This window comes from Leptodactylus fuscus, chromosome 3 (genome assembly GCF_031893055.1).
Source record: "Leptodactylus fuscus isolate aLepFus1 chromosome 3, aLepFus1.hap2, whole genome shotgun sequence".
Classification (NCBI taxonomy): Eukaryota; Metazoa; Chordata; class Amphibia; order Anura; family Leptodactylidae; genus Leptodactylus; species Leptodactylus fuscus.
In genome coordinates this window covers 162,804,426-162,827,779 of record NC_134267.1, presented here as the reverse complement: position 1 = coordinate 162,827,779, position 23,354 = coordinate 162,804,426, and the positions used below count along the sequence as shown (strand labels likewise).

The window sequence follows — 23,354 nt, the reverse complement described above, 5'->3', positions numbered from 1 at the left end:
TCCATACATACACAAAGGCTCACATTCACCTGGTAGCCCTCTACACCATCTCGTGACCTGGAGGCCTGTAAGCTTTCTTATCAGGGGTTACCCAGACATATGTGTCATGTCTATACTTGCATGTTGGCCCTAAATGAGTCATCAGGAGAGATTTGGAAGGCAGTTCAGATTATATTAATGTAATGTGTTTGGCCAATTTGAAGGGTTTTGTAGGGCAAATAAATATCAGATCTGTGAGTCTGACCCTCAGCAACCCCAGTGATCAATTAACGTTAGCAGTTATATGCAGAGAATGGAGAAGGAAGCAGGCTGCTCTGTTCTCTGTATAGTGACCAGACCTGGCATTGCAGATCAGCTTCTCATTCATTTGAATGGGACCTATGCAGTGACTCAGTTCCACCATTACACAGAGAATAGACCTGTCAGCTACCTGCTCCATTCTCTGTGTATCAGCTGCAAAGAACAGTCAATTGATGCAGGTCCTGTGTCTTAGACCCCCATAGATCCGACACTGGTGACCTATCTTTACCACTGGCAGGGCCGGCATCAGCGCACGGCATAGTCGGGAGGCCCCCAGAGGCTCTGTGGGCCCCGGCACTTGCCCGCCCCAGCACTTGCCTGTCCCGATTTCAGCTCATCGGCGTCCGACGGACGCCGATGAGCTGAATACATAGGCGATTAAAGCAGGAGCTGTGAGCTCAGCTCCTGCTTTAAAGCTGCGGCCTGGCTTGCATGCGTCTCCTGCTTTAATCGCCTATGTGAATGGAGTGAGAGAGCGGAGAGAGGAGCGTTGGGGGAACGATGGAAGGTGAGTGTAAGTTTGTTTTGTATTAAATATTAAGGTGGAACATAATGAAGTGGGCCCATGAAACTGGGGAGCAAGTGAAGGGGAGGGGGGAACGGCATGACACTGGGGAAGATGAAGGGGGTGGGGAGAGAACGGCATGAAACTGGGGACAGAGATGGAGGGGGCCCAATGAAACTGGGGGGGCAAATGAAGGGGAGGGGGGGAACGGCATGACACTGGGGCAGATGGGGGGGTAGAACAGCATGACACTGGGGCAGAGACGGGGACATGAAACTGTGGGCAGATGAAGAGGGAGAATGTGATGAAACTGGGGACAGAGATGGAGGGGGGGACATGAAACTGGAGGCAGAGGAAGGGTGTATATGAAACTGGGGGAAGATATGGAGGGGGCATATAATTTACGGGTGACTGTAGGAGGATTATACTGTGTGGGAGCACATGATAAATGAATGAGAATGGGCGGAGTCAACATAAGTGGGTGGAGCCAAATTTCCCCTCTTTCTGCTCTTTAAAAATTGGGAGGTATGGCGTTGGTGACGCCACACTCCTGCGTGACGTCACTTGCTTCATCTGTGATGCACAGTGTCTCCCCGCCTCCTTTACAAGGGTGCCCACTGAGGCTCTGTTGCCCAAGGGCCCATAAAAACTGGAGCCGGCCCTGACCATTGGTCATCAATATTTTTAGCTTGGAAAACCTCTTTAAGAACTAAAGCAAAAAGCATTGGTCACACTTAGTCATACAATAGTTTTTTTTAACCTCCTGCTGACCACTAGTTGAATATCCGTTTACCCAAAGAAAAAAAAGCAGAAACAAGAAAAGAACATCACTACCACCTCCATTACACAGGTTCTAGCTCCACTCGGGCAAAGCTACACGTCACTCATATTAAAATGACCTTAATGGAGAGAGAAAACTAAATAAAAAATGTTTTAGTAGCACCTTGTGCTTTTTTTTTTTTTTTTTTTTTAAAGGCAGGAAACATTAGAAAAATAGACAAGTTCCACTTCTATTATTATATGAAAGCATTACCTATAAATGATAACAATGGCAGCTGAAAGACCTAAACAGAGAAATTCATGGTGCTGTGTTATGTGACATTTATTCATCCTCTGCATCCACTGAAGCAGATCTGTCTAGTCTCCTATGTTACCTTATCAGAAGGCAGGATACAATAGCGTTACCCTGGCCACACCCTGCTGACTGACAAGCTCTCTGCCAATTAAACAAATATAAGAGGCTGTCCATCATTGTGTAGGAGAGGAGGCAGAACACATAGGCTTTCTGGCTGTGGCATTTAAATGGCTGCTTGACATGAATATACTTAACTAAAGCATAGAAATGATATATAACTCAAGCTCAAAAATGTAATCCATGTTATTTATAAATGTTGCAGCTTTCTGCTTGAAAACCTCTCTATAGTTCTGTCCACTAGGTGTCTCACTTCGAGGTAATTTGCTTTTCATTCCATTACCAGGGAACTTCGAACCAACATATCTATTATGCTCAGTAATAAAAACTACTGTATATCATATGCTATGCCTGGTATCCAAAAAATGGACTCTGCTCCTTTCAAATTTCCTTCTCTGAGTAATGACTAATAATAACCATAGACCATTGACTTAAAGAGACAAATTCATTCCAGTGGATAAATTTGTACACAACAGAAGAATGACTGACAGTAAGCAGAGATGTAGAAAACTGTGAGGAATTGATACAGAAAGTATACTGTAAAATTGTACAACCTAAAATTATTCAAACAATAAAATTGTTCTAGTCATATTGATCTGAAACTGGACAGCTCCTTTAAGTAAACTGAAGCTGCAGAGCTCCTTATCTACCATGTCCCATTTGTAATAATGGTATCTTATGTGGCAGAGATACATTTGGGCCCCTTTAAGAACCATGGTAGCCCACATGTAATGTCACCTCCTGGGTCAGCTACGCTTATGTCCCCTGAGTGTTCTTAATAAAAGCAGACCCTCATCATGGGGGCAACCATAACAGAGAAGTCTGTATATTAATCGCCATATGTGACAGCTGCAAAATCCTCCACAATGACACTAAATAGTGTAGGAACGTATGGGAAATATAGGCTCATCCACATGAGCATTAATTAGCATCACCTGCAATGCACCAGCAGGGTAAGGCCTTGTTCATATCTGCGTTTGGACTCCGTCCAGGGAGGTCCACATGAGGGCACCCTCCCCATCCGCATGGGGTCCATGTGCTTGTCGCCAGATCTCCGCAGGGATCATGCGGACAGGAAAGTAGTTCAAAATCTGCTTTCCTGCCTGCATGATTCTTGCTGGCAGCGTGCGGCAAGCACACGGACCCCATTATAGTCTATGGGGTCCATGTGCTTTCACTGCACAGCGCTTGCAGTTGCGTTTGGTATTCCGGTCGGGGAGTTGTGTCCCCATATGGACTCCCCGAACTGAATACCGAACGCAGATGTGAGGGTAACATAGTGGTGCAAACTAGGACTCGCATAAGTGAAAGCCCATACGGTTAGACCTCCAGCACATGTAGATATATACCTATGGCTACACCGATAATATGAATGGAGTGACTGAAATACAACCTTATTATCCTTATATAATTCTAGAGATAAGATTCCAAAAGAGACTTTAAGGTGTGTTGTATAGTTGCAAATCATCAGCTTTTTCCTCAATGACTAAGATGTTTTGTGTTCTTTTCTACCTGCTACAGATATAGCATAACACCCATGTGTCTCATTCATCATGTAGGTTCTTTTATATAGAAATTACAGAACGGAGGTCTGTGTTTTGCTTTAAGAATAAAATGCTATACATGGAAGTATTTTATTCCTGGTAGAACAAAGACAAAGTGAGCGGTCCATGTTCTCTTGGCCTGCATTGTCTTCCCCACTGGGACTAACATTTCAGCAGATATACTGATGTTCACAGGAAGAATAATTGCTGCGTTTAAGTCTGCAGCCTTAAATTACTGTGACATTTTTCTTTTATTCTTCTGTGAAACATGTGAAAAGGACAAAACTGTTGCAATTCTTGTCTAGATAAAATCTCACACAGGAAAATAGAGAACACAGCTTAAAGGAGAAATGTATTCAGATAGAAAGATAGAAATAGTTAACAGCGCAGTCAGCCCAGGAATGCTGGAGTTTACTCTTGTCTAGTTATGTATACACAGCTTGTATTCTGTTGGTGTAGCCCAACTCCACCTCCATCATAAATGGCTGACAGCCAAGGTCAGATCCTCCAATTCACTAGAAAGCTACTGACTGAATTCCTATTAAATATGCAACAAACTGCACATCTAATTGATTATACAATATTAATAATTAGATATTACACTTGAATATAATCATTGTATTTCGAAGCTCCGGTAACTTTTTTCTAGCAGAAATTTTGAGGCAAATTTACCAATACAGGTGTGCCAATTTTTTTTATCTAACTGTAAAGTGTTGAAAAAAAAAAATAAATAAAAAAAATCACCAAGGTAACTTTTCCGTGCAGAAAAGTAATTTTTTTTTGCAAACATTGGAAGCATGTGACAAACACATGACATCATGTGTCATTCATATTCCACTGACCAAGAGACATAGACCATAGTAAATAAAACAAAAAAGCAAGGTGGGCTGCTGTTCATGAATAGCGCAGACCTGACACATCCATGATTGAGGATGTGTCAATGAGGCCTGAGGAAGGGGAGACCCTACCATGTAACAGTCCCCATCTCAAACTATTGGACTAAACACTGAGGAGATGATCAGGCTTGTAGTGTAATTGGGCAGCAATGTTGTCCATGTTAAGTCTCTCCCTACACTGCAACTGAGCCTACTGGCCGACTCAAAAAGTATACACCCAATGGAGCCTTGTGGCACGAGTGGCATCACCCACAGAGACCCACTTCTAAAAACCAAAATAATAAAGTATAGTATGTCATAGTCTTACATAACCCAGTGTGTGGGCTAGCTCATCTTTATACCTTGCAGGTTCACCCACTGTTTACCAGGTAAGATTGGTCTCCCCGCCCGCCCGGAACATCCTTGATAATTGGAAATGAAGGAAGCAAACAAACAAGTTGTCATATTTAATTAAAAACAAATACATTTGTGGAGCCAATTAATTGAGACATAATTACAGAGAATTGTATAGATAGAGTCAAGGGATTCTGAAGTCATGCAGCATACATAGTTTTACTGAGTCACCCTTCACAGAAGGAATAGAAGTCAAATTGAATTGCATTTTTGCTTACAGCTTTAAAGCGAATGTTCACATTTTACAGTCTACTTATAGAAATAGTCTGAGAAAGCTGCAACAACTTTGCAAATACATTGCTTTACTTCAATTTCCGAACAATTGCTTCTTCCCTCCAATAATATAGCCACTATAAATGGATAGTGCAGGTGAATATAAAAAGAACCTGTCATACATCTTAATGTTAAATAAATGGGTTTCCTTCTTCACTCACGAAGTCACTGTACTCTTCAGTCAGAGTTTTATCTCTAATATTATCTGTATTTGTATTCAGCCACACACACAAGTCTATGGAGAGGAAGGAGGAGGCTACTGCCAGCTAGTAGGTGATTTATCGCCTCATTCTGTACTGTAGAAGGTCATTATCTTACTTGATATGGTAGAGTCACAATATACATACAAGTCTTCTATAGCAGCCTCTTTCATCCCCTCCCCTCTCCATAGACTTCTGTATTAGACGTAGCCTGGGCTTATAAATGGAGATATATCTTATTAAATAAATATCCTTCTATTCCAAAATGTATTTATCTTACATTCACCTTTCTCATTTATGAAAAGTTGTTTTATCATTAGAGGTATGCTTTAAGTCTGATGCAAAAAGTATTAACTTCATTTCCATTTAGATTATGGCTATATGGACATCCTAAAAACTGCTCAAAAGTGAACCTACCCTTCAAAGAAGTCTACCTAAAGACGTACAAAGTGATCCAGATAAGAAGCATTTGCATGACATTTCCAGACAGGTCTGAATACATATAAAATACATTCTGCATATATTATTTTTATTTTTACATTTTTTTGCCATTCAACATAAAAATATGGGATATTATATATTTTATCTATCTCACATTATGTACTTATTAGGGCTTATTACCTAACGGAATTATCTATAAATTAGATACAGAATCAGAAGTTCTCATTTAATTTTTTTTTTTTTTTAATAATGCACAGATACAGAATAAAATGAAAGCCCCAATATTTTCAAGCCACTTGGACCATGTAGCACATAGTTTAAAATGAAGGACCGTATTAATACTATTTTCCATGGTGATATTAACTGTGGATGAAATGTAGGACAAAAGGTTGCACATGATGTACTTAAGAGTGTATGTTCATCTACATGCACCATTTTCATACATAATGTATATAAAACGTTGTGTACTTTGCTTTACTTACAAGTACCATCACCTCTTCTAACCTAGAGCTGCAGTTAGATTTCTACAGGTGGGCTCACCCCCCCCCCCCAAATTCCTGCTTGCTGAATGCCTGTACATCACTTCATCCAGCGCTCTGCATTGCACTTGATGCCTTTTCACTAGGACGTACCATATAGTAATCTGAAGTAAAGGTGCACAATAGACCGAAGTTTATGAAAATAGCCAATTTCAACAATAAGGTCTGTTTGGTGAATTCTAAATTGTAAATGCCTCTAACATATTGTTTAGGGGGTGTCTGGTGATTGATATAATAAACATTATTAACATAACTTCCTTTCAATAGAAAACAGTCTATAAAATTCTCCCTTACAACCCTGTAGCTGAGCTGTTACCAGGGAAATCTGTACTGTATTGTATTACCAGTATGTAGAGCTGTAGCATTTGCCTAAAGGGGATGTTCATTTCAAATGGATGTATTTTTATTGTTTTATACCAACTAGAAAAGTGGTTTTGGTTTCATATGAAAACTTAGATATCACTGGCTGTAGCTCTAGTTATATAAAACCCTCCAAATACAGATTTCGGGCCCCTTCACACGGTGTAAGCACGCCGTTCATTTATACACGTGTCAGAGCGCGGCGCTTCAAAACAGAGCCCATTGATTTCAATGGGAAGTGCGCATATATCGGCATATATGCGCGCTTCCCATTGAAATCAATAGGCTCTGTTTTGAAGCGCCGCGCTCGGACACGTGTATAAGGGGCCCTTCACTAGTGAAAACACAGTTGGGAATTTCAGCCTCAAGGTATGTTCACACCATGGAAAATGAAGAGGCATTTTCACTCATGGTCTAACCGCGACAGATGAGTGGGTCTAAGCAGCAGGGAGTCTCGAGCCACGGACCACGTGGCTGAATTGGCCGTGGAATCCGCAGCAAGATCGAGCCGGACGCTTCTTTGTTCTGCGTCCTGCTGTGATCTCTGCCTCTTATTGAAAACAATGGGAGGTGGATTCCTGGAGGAATCTGCGCCAGATTTGGAGGCAAAATCCACCCACAAATCTGTGGCAAATTCCTGTGTGAACATACCCTTATATGCAGCATTTCATGCTTTGTATAAATAAAAAAAAAACAAAAAAAAAAAAAAACACATTCCTAATTAAGTTTTTAATTAGTGGTATCGTTTTTTTTTTTGTTTTGTTTTTTTGTTTTTTTTTAGCTAACAATGCAGCCTTGGTAACATATGAAAGCTGAGAATACGAGGTGGTATAAAAGATCACCTTATGTACATACTGCACTGAGTGTGAGTGGGTGAGCAGGACAGACTCTCCCTGGCACTCCTGAGTTACAGTATTGTTAGTGGAAAATGTATAGCCTATTTTCTATTAAAAGGAAATTAGATTAAGTTTGGTGAAGACTTTTGTAATACATGTAATTTAACCCAACACCGTACAAAGAGGGCACCTTACAATCAAATGTTTTTGCTGACCAATGATACAGTGTTAAGTTTTTAAAGAGGAGTGTTTGTAGGTTGGGACAACAATGGCTCTTTCAATGTACTGTTCCTCTACAGGAGGATATTATTAAGATGTAAGACTTCCATTAGAATCATAGATAAACCAAAGGGACATGTTCATGACACATTCAGGTTTCACCATAATCATAACTGTACATTACTGAAAAGCTCCCCTATCGCTCCATTTACAATATGTCAATACATAAGTGTCCCCTACACTGTTACTTAAGTATATGGCATGTGCAATTCAATAAATAGAAAATATAACAAGCAGAGTTCATGGGTTGACATACAATAAAGTGACACTCTATGGCACTGTCTAATACGCAGATGTAGTTGGCACATGGATTTCATGGCTCATGGTCCTTCTGAATTCAAGATACAGTATAATCCTTTAACAGGACGGATCACAGAGAAAAGATCTAGGTCTTACTTTCCATCTGTTCACTAGCACTTGGCAGCACATGGCACCAAATGCAGTTAGCAGCACTGCCAAAAGGAATGTTAGTGTTCAATAAAAATATAACTAGATTAGATACAAAAATAATTTGTGGACTTGCTGGCTACTTGGCACTGCCGGCCACTATGAGCTGCAGTACAAGGCCAGCTGGGTAGTGGTATGGTGCAGTAGCGTCAACCACAGAAAACCATTACTAGTCATGATCGGGTTGCACAGAACATATTTGTCTGCCAAGTGGTTCGGTTTATGTTTAAAAGGAGTCTATCAGCTGAAATATAACTCAAATCAATAATAGTGCCCTTTATAGGATGAATGACATAACTGGCCTCTTCCTTTGTCATATCTGTCTGTAGGTCTGCCACACAGATCACTTGTAGGCTGATCTCTATATACTTACACGTGATCATCTCTGCACTGATTTATCTGTTTGGACCTGAATCTGACAGACTCCCTTTAATGTTGTACGTCACACACCGTACATAACATACAGGGATCATATAGTATTCTATAACAAACAGATCATACAGTGGATACGAGAACATGCGGGAGGATAAAGTTCAACATGTTACATCATAAATTACAGTACTAGTTATTAATGTATGCCTTAGACACAAAATTAAAGAAAATTAATAAAAAAAACTTCTTGATTTTTCATAAAGGAAATAAAGTTTAAAGGAAGGTATAAGGAGTGATTCATTTAAGACCGACCATAATGTCCCCTGCGCCAGCAGAGGGCGCTCTTAATTCATGGTAAGGCTGCACTTCTGTCTGGCGCTGCTGTACGCCACCTTTGTGCTGTAAATGATATGGTGACCCCATCCACTTTCAGAAAAGAGGCGAGGCCAGGGCAAAAATACCATTTGTGACTATTTTAGTTGCAAATGGTGTTAAATAATCCCAAATCCCAATTTGCTACCATTTTCCACCACAAAAAGGGAATTTGAGGACCCCCCTATCCCCCTTAGTGTCCACTTGCATGGTTTATGGTTTTGTATAAAGTTCAAGCTACTTGGCAACTCCATCTTTTTTTCTATCCATATAAAAAAAAAAAAAAATTCTTTCAGGTCCAGGTTTCCATGGGCACGATAGCCTCCTTAGTTCCCACAGATGGTAAGAGATTTTCTCCAGAGAGGAATAAGAAGGGAAGTTGGACCGCAAACCCACGAATTCTCTGCAGTTCTTCCTGGGCTTTGACACGATCCAGTATGGCCAGTCCGGACTTGGCAAGATATTCAGAGAGGTGAAAAAAGTTTTGCACCTCATCACTTGGAAGACATCGAAATACCTAAATTTGACAAAACATAAGGGTACAAATAAGACTTATGTAATAAGCACAGTTTCTATTAACTATTGCAATACATGACTTCCCCAGGGTTACTGTGGAGCCCCTCTCCACTGTAACCCTGGGGAAGTCATGTATTGCAATAGTTAATAGAAACTGTGCTTCTAAAGAGTCTCTTGTGTTTGCATTGGACTTAATAAGGCTATCTTGACATAATGACTATAGTTTTAGCACTTGTTTTTATGAAGTCCCTGTCTTAAGAGTTATTGTATTTTATTCTATGTTCACATCATATATTAGCTTGGCTTTCTGTACGGATGTTTATGTCTGGAGTATTGTACAGAATACAACAGAAAGCTCCAAGATATGAAACCGTATAGGTATAGATCACCAACTGAAGAAGAATGTATACCGTGTTTTGAAGATGTTTTTGCACAAAAAAATATATCAATGTATACCAGCCATAGGAAGGCCAAAAAGACACTCTTAACCTCTGATGGATAGATGGAGACTAAGGACTAGACTCAATGTTCTTCCTTATTTCTATATCTAACCAATATCAATTAGTTATTTGACAACTGGCAACCTACATATTGGCAAATAAGAACACAAGAAAATATACCCACTTTGTCAAAAATGGTTGTGTTGCGAGCAGTTGTGGCCACCCACACCTCTTTGAAAAATTTGTCACTGATAGGGTCCTGGATATTGACAGATGGATCAGTAAGACAACCAAGGAGAAGCCTGGAAGAGAACATCACACAGGGTGAGATCAAGTGATCTTATGGCTAGTTTTAGCAGACAGAATTTTTGGACTTTCTTTTCTAAACTATACACATTTGTACACTTTCTTTATATTCAATGTAGCTCATGAAAGCAGAAGAATGCATTTCTTTGTGTTTAGAGAGGATTTGGGCTTTTCAAGGTATGGCTTTAGATGACAGCCATAAGTCAATATGAATCTTATATTCCAAAGTGTCTCAGTTAAAGTGGGAAAGTGTCAGGGCAAGTGAGGTTTATAGAGTGTTCACATTATTGCCTTAGACTTGGCCTACCTGAAGCAATGCATCCGAAGTGACAGGGCAAATTTCCCAGCTTCATAAGCCTCCCCATCCATGACTGAGGGAACGGTCTCTGTGTCTTGTATAATAACCGCCATCTCACTGTCACGCTTCCCCATCATGCTGCGGTCATTAATATTAGCTGAACCTGAAAGGATGAAGGAAAATGATGAATTGTCTTATTAGCAGGGAAGTAATCACACAAGACTGCTATTCTAGGGATGGTGTGCGGTGTGTGCATAACAAAGCGTGCTGATCCCAACACACACCATAAGCTAAACAACACAGCATCGTCATAGCTGAAATGTGATAATGGAACTCTGGATCCAAAGACCTGCCGAGGTCTCTAATGTGAAGGGAATGGAAGCACTAAATGTTTTTGAAAATTTCTCCAAGACCAGTATTTTCTTCTCACCAGGTGATCTGTATTTCCCGCAAAGCGTGTTATGAATATTTTCCTATTGTGCTGATAGGTAATATCACAACTGAACTCCCTGTACTCCATTGTCTTCAATTCTAGACAGATCTTAAAACACCAGCCAGCATTTCATCTTGAATAAATGCTGTGTGCTTATGCAAGTATAGGGATAGAAAGTGTAAGTATAAACAAAATAAAAGGGGCCCATCACCTTATAAAAGAAGTCCGATCTCTGGACCTCTGCAGATCCTAACAATGAGGGGGCCGAAGCACTTTTGTATTGATACATACCCTTCACAGTTGTCTGGCCACGCACTTTGCAGGGAATTGCAGGAAAACGTAATTTAAGCAAATAGAGATGTGAAGGAGAAATAAAGAAGGGCTGTGGACGGTGCTACAACATCACCGCTGATCTGTCATTTTTAGGTTTGGTGCTTGTTCCAGACCTTGGAACCCCACTGATCATGAAGTGATAGATCTACAGTATATACCATCACATTAGAAGTTGGTAATACCCCTTTAAGAGACAGTATGCAGAATGCAATAAGAGTCAAACCTATACAAATACTAAGCCATTGTGAAATGCAAGATATTATTTTTTGCTGGATCTTAATGTGCACTTAGATTGTAAGGCCCAAAGAGAAGTATGAAGTACTTGACTGGCTCAATAAACTCCTTGTATAACCGTTAAAAGCATTCTGCTGTTTAATTTTAATATCTCCAGTGTTCTCCTCCTATCACATTACTACAGAAATCCTCTGATCCAGGCACCTTAGGAAGCGGCAGTAGAAGCAGTCATTATGATGTAGAATTAATTCTTACAGTTCGTTCTCCTCTAATCATGGATTTTACCGGTGACTCACATAATGGCGTTCATTACAAGGCGGCCGTAGGTCCGCTGATTTGTGAGTTGTAAACAGGAGCTTTATTAGCCGTACTGAACTCTGCCCAATCCAGCTACACAGAATAGGAGATGTGCTCTATGCAGCTGCTGATATGAAGAAGCCATAAAAACCAGCTTGTGGATTGACTATGCATCTGTTTTTTATAATCCTATGTGCAATTTATTGCTAGAAGGTAGATCTTACACAAAAGACAGCCATATGTTCATTTCTAGCCATGGTTGGATGACACAGTAATGTAATTTGGACTTCAGTAGCCACCTTATGGATTTCAGTTGTGTATGTCTTAATGCGATGTGTTAGCAATGTTTAGAACAGAAGCAAGCCATAAGTCCTCAATGTTTCCCTATATTACACTCCAGAATTGGAAGGTTTTGGGAACTGTTCATTGCCAGAAAAATTATTTCATAATGATGTAATAAACCAGGAAACAGAATTCTTCACTAGGAAAGCTGCTCAATGCCACATCCCATGGCTAGGATTCTCAATTGCCAATATTGGAGTTTCACAAATCTCATTACAAAAGAAAGCAATAAAACAGAAGGCATTCATCCAGAACCAAGTACAGCAACAAGGCATGACTGCATATAAAATCAATACAAGTAAGCCATTAAGACTTGATGAAGGGTCATGTTGGTCTTCAATTACTCAGTTATCACATTTTTACTGGTGCACATTCATACCATGTTCACATGATATTTTGGCCATCAGCCAACAAAGATTTCTGACAGGTTTCAGGTCCTACCTCAGGGATCTTTACCCATCAAAAAAGGGAGTTCCTGTGACACTATGTAACTGAAAATGACCCAGTGTGGCCATAACCCCAACAAGGATGAAGACCGAGCAGCCATGTGCAATTCTTTCCATTAACGCAGCGTTTCAGTGACTAAACTTACTTAAAAGTTCCATAAAGGGTTAAAATATATTAAATTCACAATAGTCACCTCACCAATCCTCTTCCGATGTTGCCTAGGTCCCATCCGTTCTCTAATTCCTCATTGCCTTGGATACACAGTAAATGGCCATAGTCACTGACTGTAAGGGTGATCAGCCACAGCCAGTGACTGGCTCGGGGGGCATTTCTATTGGATCGAGGCCAGGGAGTAAACACCTATTGGACATCTGGGAAATGTCAGCACAAGATTCTCAGGGAAATCTGTGAGGTGAAAATATTTATTTTTCTCTGGTGTTTTACAAACATACAGAAACTCTCAAGGCAGTTGTCAGATATTTATGCTGCGGCCATTTAATAATCATAAATAAAATACAAACTAAAGACTATGTAACCATTCACCCATTATTAATACCTATAAGATATGGTTTTACCGCAAGTCACTGTTTTCTTTAAATGTATCTAGCATTGTACACAGAAGTACATGGAGAGTGCTGACTAGTGATTGATTTATTGCCTCATTCTGTACAATGGTAAAATATCATCTTGTAAGCTAAAGAGTTAAAGAACTCTTAGTTACAACATCTATCAGAGATTAGCATCTGTGCATCATGTGTCTTTTCCAGCAGCCACCTCATCCCCCCTTCCATCTCCATAGACTTATATAGTAGAAGTAAGTTAGCCTGGTATTTGTACATAGAAGTGTCTTGTATCCAGCCATAAACAGTGAAGTGAATTGCTGCTGGGTCTAACAAACAATGAAGGCAGCTTAGACACGGCTGTTGTTCCTGTACTCCCCCTTATTCAAACCATCCACAGCAGTGATAGAAATATTCTCCTAGTGAGGGATTAGTTTATACTGTGCAGGGTGTCCATATCCCTACCCCCCCCCCTCCTGGGAGAGTTGTCATAATATCACCACTTCTGTTGATTTTGGTGGTTTTTTTACCATCATTAATTTTGATTTAATACATCTTTGGACATTTTGTGATTTTAATATATATATATCAATAAAAGTGTGTTTTTAATACGTCCCTGATAGTTACATACCTATCCTTTCTTTTTTGTTTTCACAATTTGGGCACATAAAACTTGAATATATTCTTTTGGGTACTCTTTAATTTAAATAACCCGCCTCACCGCACTTAAAAAAAACAAAAAAACAACGCGAGTCACGTCATCACTCTCGTTCCTCGTATCTCGTGCAAGGTGCAACGAGAGGAGGGAAAATTCCAGCATATTCCAGCAACGCAAGTCTGCCTTATAGTGAAGCGTGATTTATTTTTAGTTTTTAATTATCCCTATCGCGTAATCCATTCCGTAAAAATCCGGAAAATCGTAATACCAGTGAAGGGGATGCAACAGACAGTGATTCAGATCTCGAAGACCCACATCTCCCTGCAATTTTGGATGGAACTTTTTTCAAAATTAACAAGACTAAATCCGAAGTGGCAGGGGCAGGACAAAATGTGTAGCTTACTGCAAGGCCTGTTCAAACACGTTCATCACGGGTCAAATAAACTCAACGTCCAACTTCCTTAAGCACTTAAGGGTAAGTTATTTAATGACATCATGGTTTGGTTTTTATTTTACAATCCCCAACCCCGAAGCAAATTTTTAAAACCGGACGTACGGTTTAGGGGTGCGTGAGTTGGAAGTGATAAAAGGCATTTCCTTTTTTTTTGGACGATTTATTTTTTACTACACTATTAAAAATTAAAATAAAAAGCAGATTTCAAATTAAAAATTAAATATAATTATATAAAATATAAAAAACAAAACTAATATCCTTTTTTAAAACAAGTAAAATAGATTCAAGGAACTTTCTCACGTGTCCCGAGATTCGCGAGAATTGATCTCGCCCACGCTGCGTTAACTTGTTTAGCTTCTTTTAGCCTAAGTTCCATTATTAAATTTTCTGTTTTAATTGTTCAAGTATTTTAGTATTTTTAAAATACTTTAAGTAGTATTTAGTATTTCTATTTAAAATACTTCAGTCACAAGTATTTTGTATGTAAAATACTTTCCCAAAGTATTTTCCCGAACACTGCCAATGACGTGAATATGACTTTTACAATAGTACTTCCTAAAATATTAACTACGAGCAACTACAGAATGTTAACACGGGTACAGATTCCTCCTGGTTGGTACCTGCGCTTCACAAACATGTTCTGTAACTGTCCTCAGTTGCTATATTTTACTTTAACTCCTTAGAGACACAGCCCAAAAGTGCGTTAAGGACCAGGCCTCTTTTTTCAAAACTGACGTGTCACTTTACATGGCAATAACTTTGAGATGCTTTAACTTACACAAGTGATTTTGGGATTGTTTTCTCGTAACACATTATACTTCATGTTAGTGGTAAACACTAATCAATATTTTTGTATTTATAAAAAATAAAATAGGAAATTTGATGGAAATTGGGAAAAAATTGCAATTTTCAAAATGTGAAATTCTCTGCTTTTCAGGCAGATAGTCATACCACCCAAATACATGAATAAATATTATCTTCCATATCTCTGCTTTATATTGGCATTTTAATTGTCTTTTAATTTATTTTGGACGTTACAAGGCTTACAAGTGTAATAACGATTTTCCAAGAATATTCCCCAAACAATTTTTTAGGGACCGCTTCAGTTCTGAAAGGAATTGTAAAGGCCTATATAATAGAAACCCCCATAAATCACCCCATTTTCAAAACTGCACCCCTCGAATAATGCAAAACAGCATTTGGGATGTTTGTTAACTCTAAGCATTTCATAAGAATAAAAATATGGAGGTGAAATTTAGACATTTAACTTTTTTTCACTAATACATTAATTTAGACCTAAAATTAACACATTCACAAAGGGTTAAAGTAGAAAACGCATCTGGCAGTTTATCATGCAATTTCTCCCATGCACAGAAATATCTCACATGTAGGTGTAAACTGATTTTTGGGCAGACGGCAGTGCATGGAAGGGAAGGAGCGACACTGGGTGTTTGAACAGCAGATTTTACCGGAATAGTTTTAATGCGCCATGTCTCATTTGCAGAGTCCCTAGCGTACCAAAACAATGGAACCCCCCCCCCAAAAGTGACCCCATTTTAGAAACTACACCCCTCACAGAATTCATCAAGGGGGATAGTGAGCATTTTGACACTGCAGCTGTTTCACAGATTTTACTAATATTGGAATGTCTAAATGAAAAATGACTAAAATGTCACTTTATCCCCAAAGGTTTCATTTTCACAAGGGGTTAAAGGTGAAAAAGCCCCCACCGTTTGTTAAACAATTTCTCCTGAACATGGCAATACCCCATATGTGGTCATAATCTGCTGTATGGGTACATGCCGGGGCTCAGAATGGAAAGAGCGCCATTTGACTTTTGGAGGATAGATTTTGCTGGAATATTTTTCAGGTGCCATTTTGACTTTGCAGAGCCCCTAGAGTACCAATACAGTGGAAACCGCCTAAAAGTGACCCCATTTTGGAAACTACACCCCTCATAGAATTTATCTAGGGGAAGAGTGAGCATTTTGACCTCACAGCTGTTTCACAGATTTTATTAACATTGGGACATAATGAAAAATAACTTTTTTTTTTCCAATAAATCGCCCAAGTCGTTAAAGAATTAAAAGCCCCCCCTTAGTTTGTTACACAATTTCTCCTGAACACGGCAATACCCCAGACTTAGATCTCGCTTCTTTTTCCTGCTAATGGGGGAAAACCGCTAGCGGGAAAAAAGCGAGTGGCTTCCATTCAAATGAATGGGAGCCTTTTTTGAAGGCGGATTTTGAGGCACATTCCACGTATACACGTGTCCAAGCGCGGCGCTTCAAAACAGAGCCCATTGATTTCAATGAGTAGCGCGCGTATATGCACGTGTATATGTGTCAAAATGAGTGGCACGCCGTGTCCTTAGAGTGAATGTCTGTTTATAGAGGACCTTTTACTGCTTAAACCAGCTCCAATTCTTATCGTGTTTTAATAAGCACCGCTCCACTGACTTCAGCACAGTTAGAATTTTTTCTCTAGCCTTTGCATTTCCAAGCAAGCAGTGCAGATAATTTTGGTGCCTAATATGCTAATTGGGCAGGCAAGGGAATGTGATGCTGAGCTGTAATCAGAGGTGGACAGTGTCAGTGTCAGGCAGTAGAAGGCAACGGCTTGGATTCTGAGCTTTGACTATCTGACAGTATGGGGCCCAAGTAGAAAATGACACAACAAAGCTAACAGCACTTATTGCTCAGGAACAATGGGGTCTAGAGAAAACACTGCCAGCGGAGCTAGTGGAGCAACACCTATTAAATGGGGCAAAGTGCTGAACTTGGCAGTGGTGGTGAAAGGCTTTAAAGGGGAGGAGGGATGAGGGAAAAAAAACCTGAGGGTCCATTCACATGGAGTAAAATGGTGAGAAATTTGATGTGGAATTTCACCGCTGAAAAAAAAAGCCTCCCATTGACTTCAATCGGTTTCTTATTTTGCTAGCAATGGGAGGCTTTTTTTTCAGCGCTGAAATGCCACATCAAATTTCTCACCATTTTCCTCCGTGTGAATGGACCCTAATAAAAGGAGATAGAATTTTTTTTTCTCTTCTATAGTATATTACAAAGTTTCCTATATTTGCTTGTGCTATTGATTAATGCAACATTTGTTAAAAAGTTAGTGACCATTTAAGAATACAGTAGCAGTCAAATATTTTATAGCATATTTCTATGACAAAGTGCGTTTGAAACCCCACAATTATCTGCCATATGCCCCCATGTAAAGAAGGTCTAAATAAGGATTAAACCGTTACAAATCGTGTCATTAGCTAGCTACATACAAGTCTATTAGCAAGTGAACACAAAATGTCTATATTTGAAGGAATCCACATAATTATGGATATTTTTTAGGAAACGTGATTCTGCAGTATGAACAATGCCAAAAAAAATTCTAATTTCAAAGCACTATGTGTTCTTCAAAGAACAGATAACAGGTTTGTCAAGTTTAATTGCTAAACTTGACTTAGATTCAAGACAGATGGGCTACATTTTGACAGCTAGCCCACTCTTGACGCATGCTCAACATTCTGCAAAATGCAACAAGCAGTAACCTTATAAAAATGGCTCATTCTAGCAGTTACACAATTTTATGCCTAAATCCTTGACATATCATTAACTAGTATTATAATACAGTTTATTTATATCCATCATAATCAACTGTACAATCAGCCATCACAGCATGTAGGACTGGAGACTGCGCCAACAAATGCCATGTGGCTCTCAGACACTTTTCACACTCTGACAATTGGTTATAATTTTATGCATTTTTACATTAGTAATATGTAACAATTTAACTCTAGATATGCTAATTGACTTCACAAACGATACCAAGGTCTACTTGCATCTGTAGTACATTTACAAAGTCTATACTTCTGGAGGACGCAGTGTTAAAAATGGAGATCCCTTGCTGAGACCATCCTGAAATAAGCTTCTATTTTACATTTTTGTGCATACAGCATTGCCCATAGACTTTCTACATGCATGCATTCAATACTTAAAACTGATCTTCTGACATGTCAGACTACAATTAACATTAGTAAAGATGAGCATTGTAGGTTACATAAAGACCACAGCACCACCATCCATGGATATCCTTGACGCAGTATTTTAATGAATGAGCCATTCATACTTAAAAGTGGATTTTCAAATAGAGAAATCCTTGAGTGGAGCAAAATGGGTAAGTTTACAGGATAAAGAATCGCAGCCTGGAAATCATAATTGTGCAACTTCAGATAACCATTGATCTGGGTGCTGGGGGTAATAGACAGTACAGCTGACACCCTGTCCCAAAAGCTGGTATCAGAGATAACCATGATGTTGGTTGCTTAAAGGGTACCTGAGTTTTCATGAAATATGTGCAGGCAATCTACTACATTATGTTCCATCACTTTTTCTGCAGCTAATAAATTATGGCTGAAACAGTTTACATTTGTCACTCAGGCTGTGGACGTGTATAATAAGAAACAGACCCCCCCCCCCTCTATTACTGATGCTGTTCTGCCATGAGTAACTACCGTATTTTTCGGACTATAAGACGCACTGGACTATAAGACGCACAGGTTTTAGAGGAGAAAAATAGGGAAAAAAATTTCAGGCAAAAAATGGTAAAATATTTAATATATGGGAGATGTAGTTTTGGAACAGCTGCAAGGCCACATTGACAGGTGACCCTGCAGCTGTATGGGGATGTATAGGGCGTTTTTTTTGTGGGGCCAGGTGTACTTTTTAGATATACCATTTTGGGAAATGTTTATTGCTTAGATCACCTTTTATTTAATTCAGAGGCAAAACAGAGAGAAAAACCCGGCAGTTTAGCACTTTTGATTTTGACGTTCACTGTACATAAAAATATTAGTAGATCGGGCATTTTCAGACACAGGGATACCTAATGTGTATGTTTCACAGTAATGTTATACTTTTATATGTATTCTAGGGAAAGGAGGTGAACTTTTTATTTATTTTATTTTTTATTATATTTTTTTTTTAAGTTTTTTTTTTTTTTTTTTTTACTATTTTAATATCCCCCGCCTAGGGGGCTTGAACCTGCAATCATTTGATTGCAAGTCCCATAGACGGCAATACAAGTGTATTGCCGTCTATGGGAGATTCTATACATTACTATCGCGGAGGGTCATAGACCAGCCGCGATAGTAATAGATATCTATGACAAGCCTCGGAGCCTTCATTAGGCTCCCAGCTGTCATCGGAACAGGTCGGCTCCTGCGGCCTCGCCGTGCAGGAGCCGGCCTGCATCACTAAAGGTATTGGGCCGGTGGGGACCGGCCCCGGGGCTAACTGACTGTCGGGACCTGTGGAGGAGGAGCGGATTTGCAGCATGGCCGCGCTACTGCCACCGCTGGTTTTCTTCAGCGGCAGGAGCGTGGCAATCTGCAGGCCCCGGCAGCTAAGACAGTCCCCGGCATCTGCTGTAATAGACCGACGGATGCCGGGGAGTGTCTTAGCTGCCGGGGCCTGCAGTATAGTCACGCTCCTGCCGCTGAAGAAAACCAGCGGTGGCAGTAGCGCGGCAATCTGCAGGCCCCGGCAGCTAAGACACTCCCCGGTATCCGCCGGTCTATTACAGCAGATGCCGGGGACTGTCTTAGCTGCCGGGGCCTGCAGATTGCCGCGCTACTGCCGCTGAAGAAAACCAGCAGTGGCAGTAGCACGGCCATGCTGCAAACCCACTCCTCCACCCACATTCAGACTATAAGACGCACCCTCATTTTCCTCCGAAATTTTGGGGAAAAAAAGTGCGTCTTATAGTCCGAAAAATACGGTATATAATTGAAAAATACCTGAGAAAAGCCCATGTGACCATAACATAGGAGATCCAGGAAAACTGGACAGTAAATACAGGGCAAATACATGCAACCAGAAATAAAAATATATGGGCAAATTCAAGAAAGCTGGCTGAGCCTAACAATACATGGTACTGCTGAAAACATACAGACCCATAGAAAAGTGGTAATGTGTTCTTTATGCTGCATAGTGATTATGAAAAATGCCCCAAAAAAATTATATTTATGTGTTACAGGCAATGTATGAAAAGCAGGCATTGTATAGAATGTCCAGCATTTTTAGGCAATGTATGAAATGGGAGAATCGTTACATGCTTTGCCTAGGTATTCTATACCAGGGGTCCTCAAACTACGGCCCGCAGGCCACATGCGGCCCGCCGAGCACATCTTTCCGGCCCACCGGCAGGCGCGCATTTATAATGAAGCTCGGTCCAGGCCATGTAGCGCGCTTCACTTCACCTATTGGAGGGCACTGCTCCTGATGTCTGCGCGATCTGCTCTGCCTCTGGTGTCCGCCTGTCACATCGCATGTATGCGATGTAAGGAGGATACCGGTGATCTGCCTCCGGTATCCTCCTTACATCGCATACTTGCGATGTGACAGAAGGACACAGGCGGACACTGGAGACAGAGCAGATCGCGCAGACATCAGGAGCAGTGCCCTCCAATCAGTAAAGTGAAGTGCGCTGTCTCCATGGCCTGGCTCGGTATAGTCAATTGTACCCCTCCGCGTCACTTCGTCAGTCAGGTCACCATAGCAACGTGACCTGACCTGAGGCAGCCCAAATTACAGTGGGCAAAGCCACCTCACTAGTTTGGTTTAGTGCCTGCTGACTTCCTGGATCCCAGACCCTATCTGTGCCCCCTGAAGTAAGCGCTATAATATCTTACTGTAGGATTAATAACACCTCAGGGGGCATTCACACTTGTGTTTGGAGTGTGCATTCCGCTGGGTCAGCTTTAAAGGGATTCTACCATTAAAAACTGTTTTTGTTGTTGACACGTCAGAATAGCCTTAAGAAAGGCTATTCTTCTCCACGCCACCGTTCAGTTAAAATTCCGTTTTCTGTCGGTATGCAAATGAGTTCTCTTGCAGCACTGGGAGCGTCCCCAATGCTGCGAGAGAACTCTCCAGCGCCACCTCTATCTTCTTCTGGAACGTCATCTTCATGCGTCTTCTTCCGGCGCAGGCAGAGCTGACTGAGCATGCCCACAGGCCACAAGAAAATGGCCGCAGTGCTGCAAGATAACTCATTTGCATACCGACAGAAAACGGAATTTTAACCAAACGGCGGGGCAAAGAGGAAATCGAAAGGTAGGAGAAGAAGAGGCTTTCTTAAGGCTATTCCTATGTGTTATCGAGAAAAAATGTGATTTTAATGGTAGAATCCCTTTAAACTATATTCCGGCCCTCTAATGGTTCGAGGGACAGTGACCTCCTTTTAAAAAGTTTGAGGACCCCTGTTCTATACAATACCTAGGCAGTCTATAGAATGCCAAATGCTATTTATGCAAAGTATGAAAAAGCCAAAATGAGATATGTGAAGTATGTGAAAAAAAATAACAGTCCGTGACGTAATACTGGATAGTACTGACGCCTTCTTTAACAGGATAAATGAGTTTACTTTTGTTTCCTACAATCATCACATCATAGCGATTCAGCTACAAGTCCCTGGGTTCCTTCTTAGTAGTCATTTTGGCTTTTTGGACATCATTGATTAACTTCTGGTAAGTAGTTTGACTTAAAGGGGCTCTATCACTAGGAAAAGTCATTTTTAACTAATCACACCTTTGCATAGCCTTTAGAAAGTCTATTTCACACCTACCTTTTGTATGTAGATTGCATCAGTGGTTTCTGACTAAGTCCGTTTATATTCATATGCTAATTAGACTAGTGCAGGATAGATGGTGCACACTTCTCTCTGCTGTTTTCTATGGGAGGCTTCTGCTGCTGGGGCTGCTGATGACTCGCTTCCTGTTTGCTTCCTCACACACAGGAGATAATAGGAGAGAGGAGGCTGCTGGGAACTTCCTGAGCTGGCTGGAGGCTCATTAGTATATGAATAATAACGGACTTATTCAGACACCACTGAAGCAATCTACATACTATAGGTAAGTGTGCAATAGCCTTTCTAAAGCCTATGCAAGCATTTGATTAGATAAAAATGACTTTTCCTAGTGATAGAGCCCGTTTAAGCAAATACTGTTTTTTGCCAGCATTCCCTCAAATTTTGGACAATTCCTTGTCGAATCGTTGTTTAATGTCCTTCTCCAACACTCCAGCTTGCTCCGCCTCCTCTTCCCACATTTTAATGGACATTCATTCACAAACAAAACCGAAATAAGTCTAATTTAAAACGCCTTATGCAACGGCAGAGACCCCTGGGTTCATGCTAGAAGTGAAGCGCGCGGGATCGGAGATGCTGAACTAAATGTAAGCCTGAGGCAATTATTTCATACTTTGCCGCTTTCTCATTCGGCATTGTATAAATGATGAATCGTTTCATACATTGCTGGCTAGTTTTAGACATTCTATACAATGCCTAGGCATTCTATAGAATGCCGTATTTCATACATTGCCGGTAATAAATTTAAAAAAAAAAAAAATAAATAAATTATATATATATATATATATATATATATATATATATATATATATATATATATATATATATATACATATACACACCGTATTTTTCGGACCATAAGACGCACTAGGTTTTAGAGGAGGAAAATAGGGAAAAAAAATTTTTTCAAGGAAAAAAAATTGGTGAAATATTTAATAACCTAATAATATAATATTTCACCAATGTAAATAGAACCGGGGGCTTTCGGACACAGGGATACCAAATGTGTATGTGTTTCACAGTAATGTTTTTGTTTTATATGTATTTTAGGGATATGGGTGTGATTTGAACATATCTATCTATCTATCTAATCTATCTAATCTATCTATCTAATCTATCTATCTATCTAATCTCATCCATGGATGGAAAGAGACACCCTGCAGTGAAGCTATGCAAGAAGAGAAAAAGGGGCGGGCCAGACGGGTGAAGGAGGTGTGGTTTTCTAAGCAAACTTGAAAACACGCCTCTTTCACCCATCTGGCTCGTCCCTCCTTCACTGCCTCTCAGATCTTGCTCCTGCAATGAAGCCACACAGGCAGGGAAGTAGGGGCGGGCCAGACGGGTGAAGGAGGCATGGTTTCGAGCTTGCCGAGAAAACCACGCCTCTTCCTCCCGTTTGGCCCGCCCCTCCTTCCCTGTCTGTGTGGCTTCATTGCAAGAGCC

At 40.3% G+C, this 23,354-nt stretch overlaps 1 protein-coding gene across 1 annotated transcript in view; it reads right to left on the bottom strand.

The window, feature by feature from the left end:
• Positions 1 to 7,918: 7,918 nt before the first annotated feature.
• PLD1 (phospholipase D1) overlaps positions 7,919 to 23,354 on the bottom strand; it is a 103,443-nt gene continuing 88,007 nt past the window's right edge. Inside the window, exons 24-26 of the mRNA XM_075268697.1 lie at positions 10,519 to 10,672; positions 10,090 to 10,207; positions 7,919 to 9,466 (exon numbers count right to left, since the gene is read on the bottom strand). Of these exons, the coding sequence (XP_075124798.1) occupies positions 9,242 to 9,466; positions 10,090 to 10,207; positions 10,519 to 10,672 (497 nt within the window). The 3' untranslated portion in view covers positions 7,919 to 9,241. The remainder of the gene's footprint in view (positions 9,467 to 10,089; positions 10,208 to 10,518; positions 10,673 to 23,354) is intronic.